General features: G+C 67.8%; 2 protein-coding genes across 2 annotated transcripts; one reads left to right on the forward strand and one right to left on the reverse strand.

Annotated features, from left to right (window-relative positions):
- Positions 1 to 481: 481 nt before the first annotated feature.
- FA09DRAFT_357957 (hypothetical protein) lies at positions 482 to 2420 on the forward strand (the record flags this gene model as incomplete). The annotated part of the gene is made up of 1 exon (XM_025744890.1): positions 482 to 2420. The coding sequence occupies one exon, from the start codon at positions 482 to 484 to the stop codon at positions 2318 to 2320; it is 1839 nt and encodes a 612-aa protein (XP_025601659.1). The 3' UTR covers positions 2321 to 2420.
- Positions 2421 to 2439: 19 nt separating this feature from the next.
- FA09DRAFT_327313 (hypothetical protein) lies at positions 2440 to 13885 on the reverse strand. Its single transcript, XM_025741361.1, has 7 exons — positions 11896 to 13885; positions 7695 to 11841; positions 7572 to 7640; positions 7023 to 7517; positions 4984 to 6969; positions 4262 to 4930; positions 2440 to 4206 (listed from the first exon to the last, which is right to left on the reverse strand). The coding sequence occupies exons 1-7, from the start codon at positions 13794 to 13796 to the stop codon at positions 2515 to 2517; spliced, it is 10959 nt and encodes a 3652-aa protein (XP_025601660.1). The 5' UTR covers positions 13797 to 13885; the 3' UTR covers positions 2440 to 2514.
- Between the last annotated feature and the right edge of the window lie 826 nt (positions 13886 to 14711).

The following is a 14711-nucleotide window of genomic DNA, read 5'->3' on the forward strand; positions in this document are numbered from 1 at the left end:
TTGAGGCGCGCGCAGGCGTGGGAGCAGCCACACCGCAGGCAGGAGAGCAGTGCTCGGCGCGCCTCTAAGCTCCGCTGTCTCGCCCGCGCCGCTTGCGGCGATGCCGCAACGCGACGGCGCTCTCTGCGCCGCGCAGGCGCTGCACCTGCGGCTGCGGCTCAACACGCCGCCAGGTGAGACCGCCACGAAAGGCCGTGCCTTGCTCTGACGGTCTGGACTGGGACGGCTGCGTCTCGGCGGGCGGGCCACGCACGCTCCGGCTCCGACGCCGAGCGCAGAGGCACACCTACACACGCCGCAAGCAGCCGCACCGACCGCCGAGCCAGGTGCAGCCGTGCGACGGCCTGTCGCTTGTCGTCGGCGCCGCGCCGCATGCCATCATGCGACACCTGGGCAGGCGCAGCTCGTATAAGAGTGCCCACAGCCCCGCCGGTCGTCGCCCTCGACGCTGCCATCTCTCAACCTGCCCCCTTGTCCAGCAATGTTGTCGTCCGACCTCGGCGTCGACGTGAGCGGCGCGCTGCCGACGATCATCACCAGCCGGGCCGTGACGCCGCCGTTTGTGCCCTCGTCGCTGCACTCGCGGCCCTCGTCGCAGCTCGCTCCGCCTCTCTCGCGCTCGCCCTCGGCCTCGCGCCGCGCTCGCCGCGCCACGCGCCGCCCGCACACGTCCGACGGCGGCATCGAGACGGACAGCGTCTCGTCGTCGTTTGCCGCCGCCGCCGCGGCGCAGGCACAGGCGCTGAGCCGGCAGGCCTCCGTCGACACGCTCACCGCCTCGCTGGCCGCCGTGTCGGCGCAGCGACAGCGGCGTCTCTCGCTCGTCTCGCAGCCACCAAGCGAGTCGCCCAGCACGCCGCTGCCTCCGGTCCCCGCGGTGCCGCACCACATCCCTGCGTCGCCCGTGCTCGTCTCGCCCTCGGCACGCACGGCCGCCGACTCGCCGTTCCGCTGCAAGACGTGCAGCAAGCACGCATGGGACGCCAGCAGCAGCCACGCCGTGGGCGAGCGCTGCCTGCACACGCGCACGCGCAAGCGCCCCAGCACGACGCCCGAGCGCGGCGGTGACGGCGCAGCGCCACCTCCGACCTTCGGCCGCATCGCCGCCGAGCTCAGTGGGCTGCCGGCACCGAGCCGCTTCGAGCTGCGCGCCCAGGATGCCGAGCGTCGAGCTCAGGCTCAGCGCAGTCCCGCCAGTCGGTCGCCCAAGCGTACGCCGCAGCCGACACAGCAAGCCGCCATGGCGCGCACCAAGAGCCTTGACCTCTCGCGCCCGCGCGACGGCTTCGTCGATGCGCCCGTCGATGTGCTGCCCGAGGACAGCGCCGCCGACGTCTCGCCCGCCGAAGGCCTGCGCCTCGACATCGCGCCCGCACAGCCGCGCGGCAGGAAGCACGTCGCGCAGGCCTCCGAGTCCAAGGCGCTGCGCTTCCACATGCCGGCGCAGAAGCGCAGCTCCGAGCTCCCCGCCCACATCTATCCGCGCACACCGGCACTGCACGACGGCGAGCACGGTCTGGCGCTCTCTGGCGTGGAGTACGCCTCGCACAGCGACCGCGCGGCGCCAGAGGCCGTGCTGTACCTCCCCGTCTCGCCGCGCTTCTCCAGCAGCACGGCACACAGCATGCCCATGTTTACGCCCGAGGGCATCGAGGTCAAGGACGACTACTTCGACCTGCCGCCTCCCAAGGCTCGGCGGTCTAGCAAGACGTCGGAAGAGCCAACCAAGGCCAAGCAGAGCTCCTCGATACATAGCTCGCCGCTCGTCACCCCTCAGCCAAGCATCACCTACCACGCCACGCCTTCTCCTTCCGTGCGGCAGGCACACCACGCACACAACCCCCTTCTGCCTGCGATGCCCTCGCCGACGTCGATCCTGCAAGAGCAAGAGCAGATCACGGGCTACTCGCTCACGCCGACGGGCTCGCCAAAGTCGATCAACCTCACCCTCTCCTCCGCCGACGACTCGCCGCGCAGCATCGGCCGGCGCACGCTGCATCGCGTGCCTAGCACACCCCCTACCACGCCGCCGACATCATGCCGCGCCTCCCTCAAGAGTCCGCGCCAGGGCGTGCCGTCGCTGCCGCCCTCTCCGATGCACGAGCGCGAGCTGCGCCTGCCCAGCCAGCTCCCCGACTCGCACGGCAGCAAGGACAAGGCTGCAGCTGCCAAGACGTCGCAGGCCCTCCAGGCGCGCAGGATCTCGGAGCACAGCGTGTTCCAGTACAACGCTACCAAGGGCTCGGCGGCGCACGCCGAGAAGCACACCGACGTCGGCAGGAAGCGCGGCTTCTGGGCCGGGCTGAACTGCTTCAGCTAGCCCAATCAAGGCGTCTCTGTGCGCATCGCTACTCCTCGCAACTTCTTGACGGCCGGCCCCGCGGACGGGCTGGCCTCTTGCTGCACATCTCCTGTACATCACACTGCTCCGCCTCGCCTCGGATTAACAATACGTTCGTTGCAGATACAAGTACAGATGAGTGTGAAGTCCGCAGATATGCCCGCATGGCGCTGTCACGACGGAGTGGGCGCGGGCGAGGAGGAGCGGCGGCCGAGGCCGAAGAGGGCGCGCGTGCGCTCGGCGGCCGCGGCAGCGAGGGAGCCATCGGCGTCCTCGGAGTCGCCGGGTCCGTCGCCCTCGCGGCCCAGCGGGCTGCTTGGTCGTCGGCTCATGAGAAAGGAGAGTGGGCTGCTGGCGCGGCGGTCGCCTAGGCTGCCCGCTCGGGGCGCCGGCGATGACTGGCGCGAGCTGCCACGCGGCGGCAGGGAGGCGCCGTGCTCGCTGAACGCAAACGTGTCGGTGGGCCGCAGCATGCGCCGCGCCTCCTCGCCGGGACTGCGCAGGCCGGGAGACGAGCCGTCGGGATCTGACGAGTGCGAGTCGTCGCGATCCATGCGCACCGTCTCGTGCGTGGCGCCACTCGAGCCCGAGCCCGAGCGCGGCCGGAGGCGCTTCGTGATGAAGCGAGAGAAGCGGCCGGGACTGGCAGTGGATGCGCGAGAGGCCGTCGTGTTGCCCGAGTGCGGCTCGTCGGCATCGCTCTCGGGCACCTCGCGCTCCTGCTCGGCCTCTTCGTCCGACGAGCCATCCTCCTCGAGATCGCTCAGCATCGACTGCGGCGACTCGGGCGTGTCCGGCTCGTCGTCGCGCGAGAGTAGCATGCTGCTCGTCGGCGTCGGCGGCTCCACGCGCACGCTGAGGCCGGCGCCCGAGGCGATGCGCGCAGGCAGATGTGCGCGCAGCGAGGTGCGCCGCGGCCGGTGATTGAGCACGCCGCGCAGAATGCTCGTCTTCTGGCCCCACGCGGCGCGGATGATGTCGCGCTTGAAGTGGTTCGCCAGGTCGACGTACGCCCACGTGCGGTTGCGGTACTCGATGTTCGGCGAGTGGAAGACAAGGTCGTAGACATTCGTGATGCTCTTCTCCTTCTCGCCCTTGTACGAGAGGTTGAAGATCGTGTCGGAGATCTTGACGAGCACAAACGTGCGGTTCGACGCCGCGCGCTGCCGCATCTCCGCTGCGTTACGGCTCACGATCGCCATGTGGCTGTCGGGATCAGACTCCTCGTCCGAGTCTGGGCGAGATCCGGCGCCTTGCGGCGTCGCTGGGCGCGAGCGTGACGAGTCACGCCCGCTGCCATTCGTGTAGCTCGCCGAGCGAGTGCTGCTGGGACGTCGCGGTCGGTCTCCGACCAGTTCCGTTGAGCCACGGACGGACGCAGTCGGCGGACTGACGCGAGCCTCTTCGCTGGCCTCGCTACGCTCGTTGCCGTGTCCGGACCGGAAGAGCCGCGTCAGACGCCCGCCGCGGGTCCGCTTGCTCTTCGCAGACGTTGCCGTCTTGGCTGAGTCGGTCGCGTCCGGCGAGCGAGACTCGTCTTCGTCCGCCTTCTGCTTTTGATTGCGACGCTCACGTTCCCGCTTCGAGCCGAAGATGTACTCCATGAGCTGGGAGCCGACCTTGCTCTCCAGCTGCAGGCGCATCGGGTGCAGCTTGAAGTCGAACTGATCCACGATCGAGATGCCACCGACGGGTGCCATGACTGACCACATTGCGTCGAGGAATCGCCCGCGCTGCGCCATTGCGTGGTTTGCCGCGGCGCCCTTCTTGTACTTGGACAAGATCTCGGCGAAGAAGGCGTCGGGATGCACGTTGACAGCCGAGAGGTCGGCGATCGACAGCGTGTTGGCCGCCGAGTTGTCGGTCTGCGCGTCATCAGGGTCAGCAGCAGGCAGAGCTTGTGAACAGCTCGCGACTGACCTTGTTCAGCCAGGTGAAGCTGGCACCCTTGACCGACAGTTTCGCAAGCAGCTCGCCCTCGTCGGCGCCCATCATGCTCCAGGTGATGTCTTGGGCCACGGCCTCGACGCGCAGCGCCGACTTCTTGTCCTTGTCTGAGCCGGAGGAGTGCTCCTCGGAGGTTGCAATCGCCTCCATGATGAGGTTGAGCTCGTCGAGCATGTCCTGCATCTCCGCCTTGAGCGCGAGCAGATCGAGTCGGCCGTGCTCGTTGAGGTGCTCAAAGTGCATGAGATACTGCGCGTGCAGCTCGCGCGCGTGGCGGATGCGGTACTGCAGGCCAGCGACCACCTCGGACAGGCCCGACGTGTCGCTGAAGTCGTGGCTGAAGAGCATTGTCTCGAGTCGCTTCGAGTGCTCGCGGTACGCGGGATCGCGATAGAGCAGCAGGTCGGTGACCACGTTGTAGATGGCGGCGAAGTGGCTCGCATCAGCCACGACGCCGAAGCGTGGGCAGCGCAGGCGGGCAAGGTCCATGTGGTGCACGAGGTGGTCGATGGCAGGATTGCTGCCGGTCTCGTCTGCCGCGACGGGACGGGACGAGTCGTTGAGACGCAGCTTGTTGAACTTGTCGTAGCGCACGCTCGCGTCAGTGTGCGGCACCACGCGATCGAAGTCGTTCGTCTCGTACTGCGACGCCATGATGTGAGCCGGGCCTCTGCACAGCGTCGCTGCACACTCACTCTGAAGTCGACGAGCGTCTCGAGCGGCACATAGACAAAGCCGGACCGCTCGTTGGCCGTGGCGAGGAAGGTGCAGCTGTCGCTCGGGTGGAAGGCCTGGAGGCCGTCGAGCGTGAAGTAGTTGCGGTGCAGCACGCGCTCGTTGACCGAGTCCTCCTCCGACCGCGGGTCGATGACGGAGAAGTTGCGCAGGCGGGTGCGTGTTGCCGTGAGCACGATCGTGGAGCGCTCGTCCATCTCGCTGCGGAGCACGATCTGCGGCTTGATCAGCACGCAGATTGTGCTCCGCCGCACGTCGAATTGATCCGAGATGCCCTCGCTCGCGTCGATGTCATCATCGAGAAGTGACGAATCCGGACCGTCCTCGGTGGGGCTCTCGACCATCACTTGGTTAGCCGTCTGCGTCAGCAGTCCCTGCAGCAGATCGATGGCTTTCTTCTCCTCGACAGGTGTGGCGCCGTCAGTGTCGCGTGTCCGCTTGCGACTCTGCTGTCGCCGACGGCGAGATCCGCGGCTCGAGGTGCTGCCGTGGCGCTTCGCATCTGAGGCTTCATCTGCGTCCTCATCTGCGTGGCTCTTGCTCTCGTCCTCGTGATCCTCGCCTTCGTGCCGCGCCGACAGCTCGCGGATGTAGCGCACGGCGCGAGCGGTGAGATGGTGCACCACACCGCGACGCTGGCGCGAGCTGAGGTAGTACTTGAGCAGCACGTCTCGCGTTGTGTTGCTGAAGAAGATCGTCGGGTTGTGCACAAGATGGCGGTTGTTGAACGACTCCCAGTCCGCGTACATGTGTGGCATGGCCAGCTTGTCCGAGCCGTGGCCCGCGCTACCCTTTGTCACGGGAAAGGCCGTCGGAGGCTCGCGACTGTCCGGCACTCGGTGCTCGTGCTTCAGCGCAGAGAGGTAGGTGGTGATGAGCTGAATCTTCTTCCGCAGGCTAGCAGCAGCCTCATGGTCGCGATCGGCGCCGCAGAGCTTGTCGAGCTCGGCATGCAGCTGACTGATGCGCTCGTCGCCCAGAGCCTGTTGCACGTCGAACGAGTGCGGGCCTTGGCCCACCAGGCACGTGTGCGAGTCTTCGCGCCCGAACTTGGTGAACTCCAGCCGCAGGATCTCCTCCTGCTGCTGCTCTGTCGCGCGCCTGCTCTGCTTCGACTGGCTGGCCTGGCTGGCTGTGCGGTGCGAGCGCTCGCGCTGCGACTCGAGCCGGCGATGGTAGTTGAAGTGCGGGCAGACCATGGCCTGCGCCAGCTTGACCTTCGGATCCTCGCCGGACTCCGGCGGCTTCCAGTCGACCTCGATGAAGTCGCGGATGTCGAGCCACTCGAGGTCGCGGTCAGAGAGCGTGCAGTCGCCGGCGAAGATGTCCCTCTCGCCTTCAGCTGCCGCACTGACGGGGTCCTCATCCGACGGGAAGAGGCGCTTGTCTGGCTCCGTGAACTGCGCGCAGAGCGTGCGCAGGTCGATCTTGTCCAGGTCCATCTCGGCCTCGTAGAACGGCTTGTGGAACACCTTCTTCTTGCTGTCGCCGAACTCGGGCCGGTCCTTGAGCATCTCCTGCTGGCGCTGGTGCATGTCGAGGTGGAAGGTGCCGACGCGCGCCTTGACGCCGATGAGCGTGGTGCGTCCCGGTGCCCAGTCGGCGCGAATGTCCTGCGGATACACGTGCGAGATGAACAGCGGAGCAAGGTCGAAGCGGTACTTGAGCGTGGCGAGGTGGCGGCCGAACTTGGGCGACTGCACCTGCGCCTCGGGGAACAGCGGGCCCTGGCGGATGGGCAGACTCATGGCGCCGTTGAACAGGCGCATCCACGCCCAGAAGTTCTCCCACGCCAGCGGCGTGAAGTAGAAGTTGTTGGCCGACGAGTCGCCGGCCGTCGAGCTGCTTGACGGCCGGACGGTGTAGTCCTGCAGCCCGTCTGGGCGGGAGAAGATGGAAAGCGAGAAGTGGATGTGGTCGGTGCGGTAGCCAGCGAACGAGTCACCCTGCGGTGCCGAGGCGTCAGTATAGCAGAAACATTAGGCAGCAAGAGACGCACCCTCTCGCTCTCGGGCAGCGTGTCCAGGTACTCTTTCGTCCGCGTGTGCACCTCCCAGTGCGGCTTGGCGTCGAAGAAGCGGCACTCGCGGTAGAAGGCCGGGCCGGAGCAGCGCGGCGTGCGCTTGCACGTCTCGTCGGTACAGGTGCGCTCGCACTTGATGCCGATGCCCCAGCGCACGCCGTTCGTCAGCCGCAGCACGATCTTGCGGAAGTCGATCTCCTCGGTGTAGCGATGGCCCGCGGACAGCAGCGTCGCGTTGCCGGACCGGCGGTCGGACTCGTCCGGGTCCTGCCGCTTGTCCGTGACACCCGTGGCGGCCTGGTCGATGTAGTCGCGCAGGTCTGGGATGGCCAGCAGGAACTGGTGGGACAGGATCTGGAACACCTCCTGGTCCGGGTTCTGCTGGTTGAGGCGCACGTCGACGTTGCCGCGCCAGCACATGACCCAGCCGGAGCCGTGGCCCAGGATGGAGTACGGGTCGCGGCTGCCTTTCTGTGAGACGCGCATGCGTCAGCGGCCAGACTCTTAGATCATCGCGGCACTTACGAGGTAGAGGTGCAGCTCGCCGTCGCCGACGAACTGAATGCCAAATCGGCCGTGAACCACCAGCGGAAGCTGCAAGAGCACCGGTCAGCTGCGCACTCAAGCCCATTCGCCTCTGCAGCTCACCTTGTCCCAGAAGCCGAGCTTAGCAGACGGATCGTGCGGCGGGCTGGTGACCGTGTCGAGCACGCGCGTCATGTCGTGGATGGCCGGCTGCATCGACTGGCCCCACGTCGCGCGCGTCGGGTACGACGTGTTGATCCTGATGGTCGGCGAGCCGTAGAACTTGACCGGCATGGCCATCTTCGGCACGGAGATGCCGTACTCCTTGGCGTCGGCCAGGCCCGTCGCCGCCGGCACCACCACAGCCGGCACGTGGCGAATCGACTCGCGGCCGCCGCAGTGCTCGGCGAGCACGACGTCGCCCTCCAGATCCCACGAGCGCAGGTCGTCTGGCTGGTCGCGATGCATCGGCGGAATGTGGAGCAGCGGCATGGGGTAGTCGCGCAGCTGGATGCGCCACTCGGCCATGCGCCAGCGCAGGTGCATCGGCACGAGCAAAGAGTAGCCGAGGTCGCGCGGCACGCCGTTGCCCTGCTCATGGATGAAGTCGCGGAGCTTGTCTTGCGCGAAGGACGGAGGCCCAATGTCGAGGGCCAGCTTGCTCATGCTCGAGCGGAAGAGCGGCGGAGCGCGCGCCGGGGTGATCATCTTGATCGGCAGCTCGCTGGACACGCGCTGTGTCGGGTAGCGGCCGTAGATGCGCCGGGCCGCTGCTTCCTCACGACGGCTCATCTCGAGGTACGCGTTCTTCGAGCGGCGGATCCAGCTCGAGGCATTGAAGGCGTCGAGCTGCTCGCGTGCCTTCTTGACGGCTGCGCTCGTGCGCTGCTGGAAGTGCTGGTTGACCGCAGCCGGATCGTGCTCGGCGTGCTCCGAGTCCGAGCTGGTACGCTGAGGCAGATCAGCTGGCAAGCTGGCGCTCGACGGGCTATGCATGCTTGTCGCCGGTCCGCTGGCAGCTCCGCTCGTGCTCGCCGTCGCGGTCGTCCGGACGCTTCCGGCCGCGTGGGACAGAAACGAGGCGGCATCGTCTTCGGCACTCTCGCGCATCGAGTTGACCTTGTCGGCGAAGGCCACGTCGCGCTCCATGCGAGCCTGGTTCTCGTCGCCGCCGGCGCGCCAGATGCTGTTCAGGCGCACTTCGATGGGGTCGTCCTGCGCCTCGATGACGAAGATGCGCACGTTCACGGAGATCTTCGGCAGATGCTTCGGGTCCTCGGGCACAGGAAAGATGACCGACTCCTTGGAGCCCTTGACGAACTGCGCGACCAGCTGCTTGGTTGTCTTGAACGCCACGGCAGCATTGTCGATGATCGGATGCACCGGATAGCCGAAGGGGATGCGCATGCGCAGGCCATCGCCGTTCACCGCCACTTCGAGCTTGCGTCCGGTGTGCCGGTCGGGCAGGTGCACCTGAAACTTCCAGTCGCGGAAGCGGACGGCCTCCTCCCACAGGCCCTTGGACGGCCGCTGCGGGGTCTCGACAGCGGCCATGACCTGCTCCAGAGCGAGCGACAGATTGTCGCGGTCGACTAGGCGCAGGTCGAGGCGCCTGAGCTGCATAAAGAGGTTGACCTCGCTCGGCAGACGGATGCTCATGTGGATCTCTTGCACGTCGATGGCGACGCTGAAGGACGGCCGGTACGCTGTCGGCGGGGAGGGCTCTGCCGCCTTGCCCTCATGTTCCCGCTCTGCCGGCTCGCGACGCTGCGGCACGAGGCCCTTGAGGGCAGCGAGCGCGTTCAGGATGCAGTACGTGTGCAGTAGCTCGATCTTCAGGGCGAGCAGCGGCGTGCCCTCCGACGTGACCGTGATCTCATCAGCGCGCTTGCCGACTTTGCCGCTCACGGCGCCAGGCGGTCGCAAGAAGGCCTTGGTGGCCGAGAAGGGCATCCAGAAGATGAAGTTGGAGCGGTCTTGCTGCCGGAACTTGGTGTGCGTCGGCTTCTTCTTCGTCTGCTGAGGCCGCGTCTTCTGGAACTCCCACACGGCCGGCGCGAAGATCGAGGGCGACGCCATGAGTGCCGCAGTAGCCTCAGACGAGGACTCCCTGTGCATGCCGCGCCGCGTCCGCCCGGTGCCTCCGTCCATGTGCTGCTGCAGCGCCTGCTCTGCATCGAGGATAGGGAACAGGCCGATCTCGAAGAGGCTGAGCTTTGCCGCCGCCGCCTTGCTGTGCCGCGAAGCGAGGGCATGTGCACTGAGCATGAGCTCTTCCGGCAGCTCGAGCGCCGTACGCGAGCCCCAGCCAGCGCTGATGTCGGGCGCACGCCGCGCATCGTACTTCGTCGAGACCGCCTCAAAGACCACACGCTTGGCCTCAAAGCCCACGCCGCGCGACATGTGCGGGTCGCAGTTGACATCGCTGCCGCCGACGTGCATGATGATCGCGCCGACGGACGCGTACAGGCTGCAGTCGGTGGCCGGGACCCTGTCGATCAGCGGCTTGACGGCGGGCGCTGGCGATGCGGCAGAATCGGACGACTGCAGCGCTGTGCCAGCGGTGCGAAGCCGGCTAGCCAGGGCTGCCGCGTCGGACAGCACCCGCACGAGGCCTCGAGTCGCGCCGAGAGCAGCAGGGTGCCACATGTCGATGTCGAGCTCCTGCAGAGACACGACCACGTCTGCGGCGGCCCTTTTCGGAGCCAGCTCCACCGTGTCCATGCAGTCCTGAAACCCCGGCACGTGGCCGTTGATCTTCGACTCGATGGCGCTGACGAGCAGCAAGTGATGGCGCGTCATGCCCAAGCGCGGCAGGTGGCGGCCAGCCGTCGGCGTGTCGTTGCGTCGCCGAGACGAGTTGTCATCGCCCGTCACGGCAAAGAACGCCTCGATGGGCTCACAGGCCACCCGTGCGTCGAACGTGTAGCGCAGATTGGCTTCAGGCGGCCCGCTGATCGCTCGTGGCGTGGGGTGCTTGCCGCGGCGGTCCCTCGCCGACGCAGCCGCACGTCGGTCAGACGCCGAGGAGTTCGGACGCGCGTGCAGCGGCGGCCCTCTCTCGCCACTTGCGTGAGACTGCTGCTGCAGCTCGCGCATCTGAGCCAGGGCCTCGTCCATCGTCATGCCTTCCTTCGGCGGAGCGGGCGGCGGAATTGCCTCGTGGGACGCGGCCGAGACGGTCGAGCTGGACGAGTGCATGCGCGCGAGAGGCGGCCGGAGAGTCGGCGGGCTGTCTGTCTTGTCTTTCGCGGCCCTCGAGTAGGTCTTCCAGGCGTGTCGCCGCTCATTCTCGGTCCTCCCGACGTATGCGTCTTGGTACGCGGTCTGCAGCGTGAGCGACAGTCGCGGGGCATTCGCAATGAGGCTGACTTCGCCCAAGAGGGCGTCGGTGCCGGCGCGCTTCTGCGGTCCGAGATTGAGGTGGTAGGAGCAGTCGTGAACGGCAGCGCCCAAGAAGAGCCGCGGCGGCTGGAACGCAGGTCCTGGCGGCTTCGGTGGACGCTCATCCTGCAGGCCGACCTTGGCACGCGCGCTTTTCCGCTCTGCAAGCAGGGCCGCCAGAGTGGTGCCCAGCGCTGCTGCGTGCTGCAGGCTCGTCTCGCCATGCACCTGCCGCACCGAGGCTTCGATGACGGCAACTTGCTCGTTTGGGTCACCGACAAAGTACTGCGCGGCCAGTGGCGAGTCGACCGGGCACTGAGTTGGGAGCAAGCCGAACGGTGTCCAGGTGGAGCGAGCAGAGAGCTTCGCCTCACGCAGCAGGAGCAGCTCGGACGCCAGCTCGACTGAGCGACCTTCCGTGCCGACGAGAGCCTCCAAGCTCTCCATGCCAGCCTCGAGCGTGAATGCCTGCCGATGCTCGACGTAGCGCGCGCGTGACCGAAGCGCAGCCCAACGGAAGCGGTCCTGGATGCCCTTTTTGAGGCCGCCGATGGCGCTGCGCGAGACTGACGGCATGTTGGTCGGCTCTGCCCGCCTACCCTTGACGCCACACGAGCCCAGCCAGTGACGATGCCGTGCGTCGGCAGCATCGCTCGTGCGGAGCGACAAGCTGAGGTGCCGCAGCGTCGCGCGGAACTGCAGCGAGCGCGGCAGCGTCTTGTCGCCCTCGCGCACCTGCTGCGTCACCGCCAGGGAAGCTGTCTGAATGTCGGACAGGAAGAGAGCGCTAGGTACGGTGATGGAGACAGAGCTGAGCGCGTACAGCATCCGTGCCGCAGGTTCACGCCGCTGCTGTGCGAAGTGCTTCGACACCTGTGACCTCGTGCTGCAAACAGAATGAATCAGATAGGGAGCAGGCAGGCCACTCGCCAGTACGCACCCGTCCAGGCCCTTCTTCGTCGGCGCGAAGCCGTGGTGCATCGACTTGCGCTGCTCCAGCACGCTGAGAGTACGGGCGACGGCGTCCATGCCCACAGTCACTGCGGCGAGCTGCAGTCTCAAGCTCACAGTCTCGCGCGCGCCGATGGCGAGGTTGGGATCGAGCGCAATGCCGAGCTCGAACACGCTGACGTCGGGAAGCGCCAGCAGACGCGCGCCCTCAGGCACCGGTCCACGCGCTTCGCCCTTCGCCCAGCCCGTGTCGGAGGAGTAGCTGGAGCTGGGGAAGGGCTCGAGCGCCCAGTCTGCCCAGCGATCCGTCCAGCCACTCAGCGGCTGCGTCGACAGGGTAGCGATGCCAGACGCGCTGTGTGAACGCTTGAGCGTCGGCGGCTCCTGCGGAGGAGTGGCGCTGAAAGGCAGCCATTGAGCCGGCACCGCATCGATGCCTGCGCGCGAAGCATGCAGCTGCGGAGAGGACGGCGTGGCCGATGATGCACTGCGCAGCAGCGGCGACATTGTCGACCCTGAGCGGACCGGCGTCTCGGGCGGAGAGGTAGGCCGCCGCGCCATGCGGGACGAGGGACCGCGCCAGGCCTGCGGCGAAGGAGAGGATGGCCGCGACTCGGGCAGGCGGGCCTTCGGCCGCTCGCCATGCGGCGCTTCGTGGTTTGCCTCGAAGAGCTGCAACCCCTCCATGCGTACTTGCAGGCTGGCGCGGCCCGCCGGCAGGTTGGCCTTGATGTACGTCGCAGCGCCAGCTGCGCCGGAGCCCAGGCGGCCTGGCATCTCCTTGAAGGCGGCGGAGACGCGGCCTGCAAAGCTGGCACTGCTGGCGCATCGCCGCGACGTTTCGTCTGTCGCGCCAGTCTCGCCAGTCTCTGGCTCGTCTGCGACGGCCATGCTGACCAGAAAGGTCATGCGGCCGATGCGCAAGACCGACTCGGCGTCCTGCACGAACACCTCGGCACGCTGCAGCTCGACATCGACGAACGAGGTCAGCGCTGGCAGCGCAGAGACGACGACGTACACGAGCGCTCGTGCGAGACGAAGCGACTGTATCCGCACGACCGGCAGGACGCGATACCGCAGGAAGAAGGCGAAGAGAAGTGCGCCACGCAGAGGGAGGCCATGTGCGTCCTCTGGTCGTGGTGGAGGGGCGCGGCGCGTGTCGCCGGTGTCCCTCGAGGGACTGGGCGGCGAAACTACCGACTCTAGAGATGTGTCGCCCTCGGCATCTTCCGACATGCTCGCCAGCGCCGAGGCATCCGGCGTGCTAGCGATGAGGCGCTGCAGATGCGCCTCGGCAGCCTCGGCTCTGCGATGGGCCTCCTCCTCCATCTCTCGGCGGCGCGCCTCTGCCGCGCGTGCCTGTACTGCGTGCGCTTCTGCGCTGGTGGCAGCTTTGGCGAGTCGCACACCCACGCCCTGAATGCGAATCGTGATCCAAGCGGTCGGAGCGGCGACTGCAGGGCGCGGGTTGTCGCCGTCGGGGAGCGCCGGCTCTGCTGTGCGTGCGGTCGCCGTCTCGCTGGCGCTGCTGCCGCCTGACCGCCGGCGCCAGCCGTGGAAGACGAGATAGACGTGCTGCACACGCACCACGAGGCCGTCGTCCTCGCGTGCGCCGACCGCCGTGCCCGTGGCCGAGCGCTTGCGCACAAAGCCGTTCTGCCTCCACTCGATGCCGCGCACGCCTCGCAGGCCCGCGCGCCGCACGCGCAGGCGGCCACGGAAGAGAAGGCGTGGCAGGCGCGGCAGCACGGTGCGCAGCACGAGCGCGGCCAGCAGACACAGCACGAGTGTGACGAGCAGCGACGAGGCGCGCGACGGCGCCGGCGGCACGACGCTCACGAGCGCGTCGGGCGCCGCGCCGTCGGCGCCGCTCGCGGACCGCCACTCCATGGTGCCGGCGGAGAGCGCGAACTTGGCAGCAGGGGCCGTGCGCCGTAGTGGCGCTGAGAGCGCGCGAGTGAGAAAGCGTGCGGGACGAGGAGGCGGATGTGGGAGAGGTGAGCAGGGTCGCGCGGCCGAGCCGATGCCGCCAGCCGCTGCCACGGCACCACCTTACGCGCCTCGCTGCGGGACTCGGGCGCGGCTCGCTCCATCCGGGGCAGCCCCTCACGCGCCTCCGCTCGCTCGCTCGCCAACAGCCACTCGGCGCAGCGTCTGCATCAGTGCTCAGCTTGTCTCGGACGTACGAACCCGCGCTGCACACCTCGCACCGCCGCAGCGTCTTGATGCAGCATTGAAGCGCAGCACGTGACGCGGAGCAGGTGTGGCTGGACGTGCGCGGCGGCCGCGCGCGGTGTGGAGGCCGCCGCCGCCGCGGCTGCGAGGAGCCGAGCTCTTGCTGCGTTTGCACCTGCGTCAGCCGTCTGCTCGTCGACGAGGTGCGAGGACGGCCCAGAGGGCTCGCAGGGCAGCTGGAGTCGCTCGCGGCGCTTTGCTCTGGTGATTGAGCTCCTGCTGCTGTCACGCATGACACGCTCTGCAGAGGTCAACTGTTGCCGCGCTTGTGCCTCGGAGCCGGGCGTCATGCTCGCGATGGACGGGAGGGGCGGCCAGAGCGGCGCTCCCACGGCACCCTGCAGATGCTGGCTCCGGATCAGCCGGAGGCCGGCAGCGTCCGAGCGTCTGCCCTTTGCTGTCGTCGCCCGCGCGCCGGCTGCTGCGAGGTGCTGCAGATCTCACACGACATGCAATGCGCTGCTTGTGCCGAGGGTCCCGGAGGTTGGCTGCATGTGGACGGCGGCAGCAGCAGAGGGCAGGTTCAGCGCTGCCGAGGTCTCTCTTCGGCCTCTCGTCTCGGCAGAGCGG

Source organism: Tilletiopsis washingtonensis (genome assembly GCF_003144115.1).
Source record: "Tilletiopsis washingtonensis strain MCA 4186 unplaced genomic scaffold FA09scaffold_1, whole genome shotgun sequence".
Classification (NCBI taxonomy): Eukaryota; Fungi; Basidiomycota; class Exobasidiomycetes; order Entylomatales; genus Tilletiopsis; species Tilletiopsis washingtonensis.

Excerpts from the sequence above, each read along its gene's own strand:
- FA09DRAFT_327313 (XM_025741361.1), bottom strand. The coding sequence starts at position 13,796 with ATGGAGTGGCGGTCCGCGAGCGGCGCCGACGGCGCGGCGCCCGACGCG. Across the intron at positions 6,970-7,022 it reads CGCTGCCCGAGAGCGAGAGG|GGTGACTCGTTCGCTGGCTA; the intron begins GTGCGTCTCTTG and ends TCGGCACCGCAG. Across the intron at positions 4,207-4,261 it reads GCTTCACCTGGCTGAACAAG|ACCGACAACTCGGCGGCCAA; the intron begins GTCAGTCGCGAG and ends GATGACGCGCAG.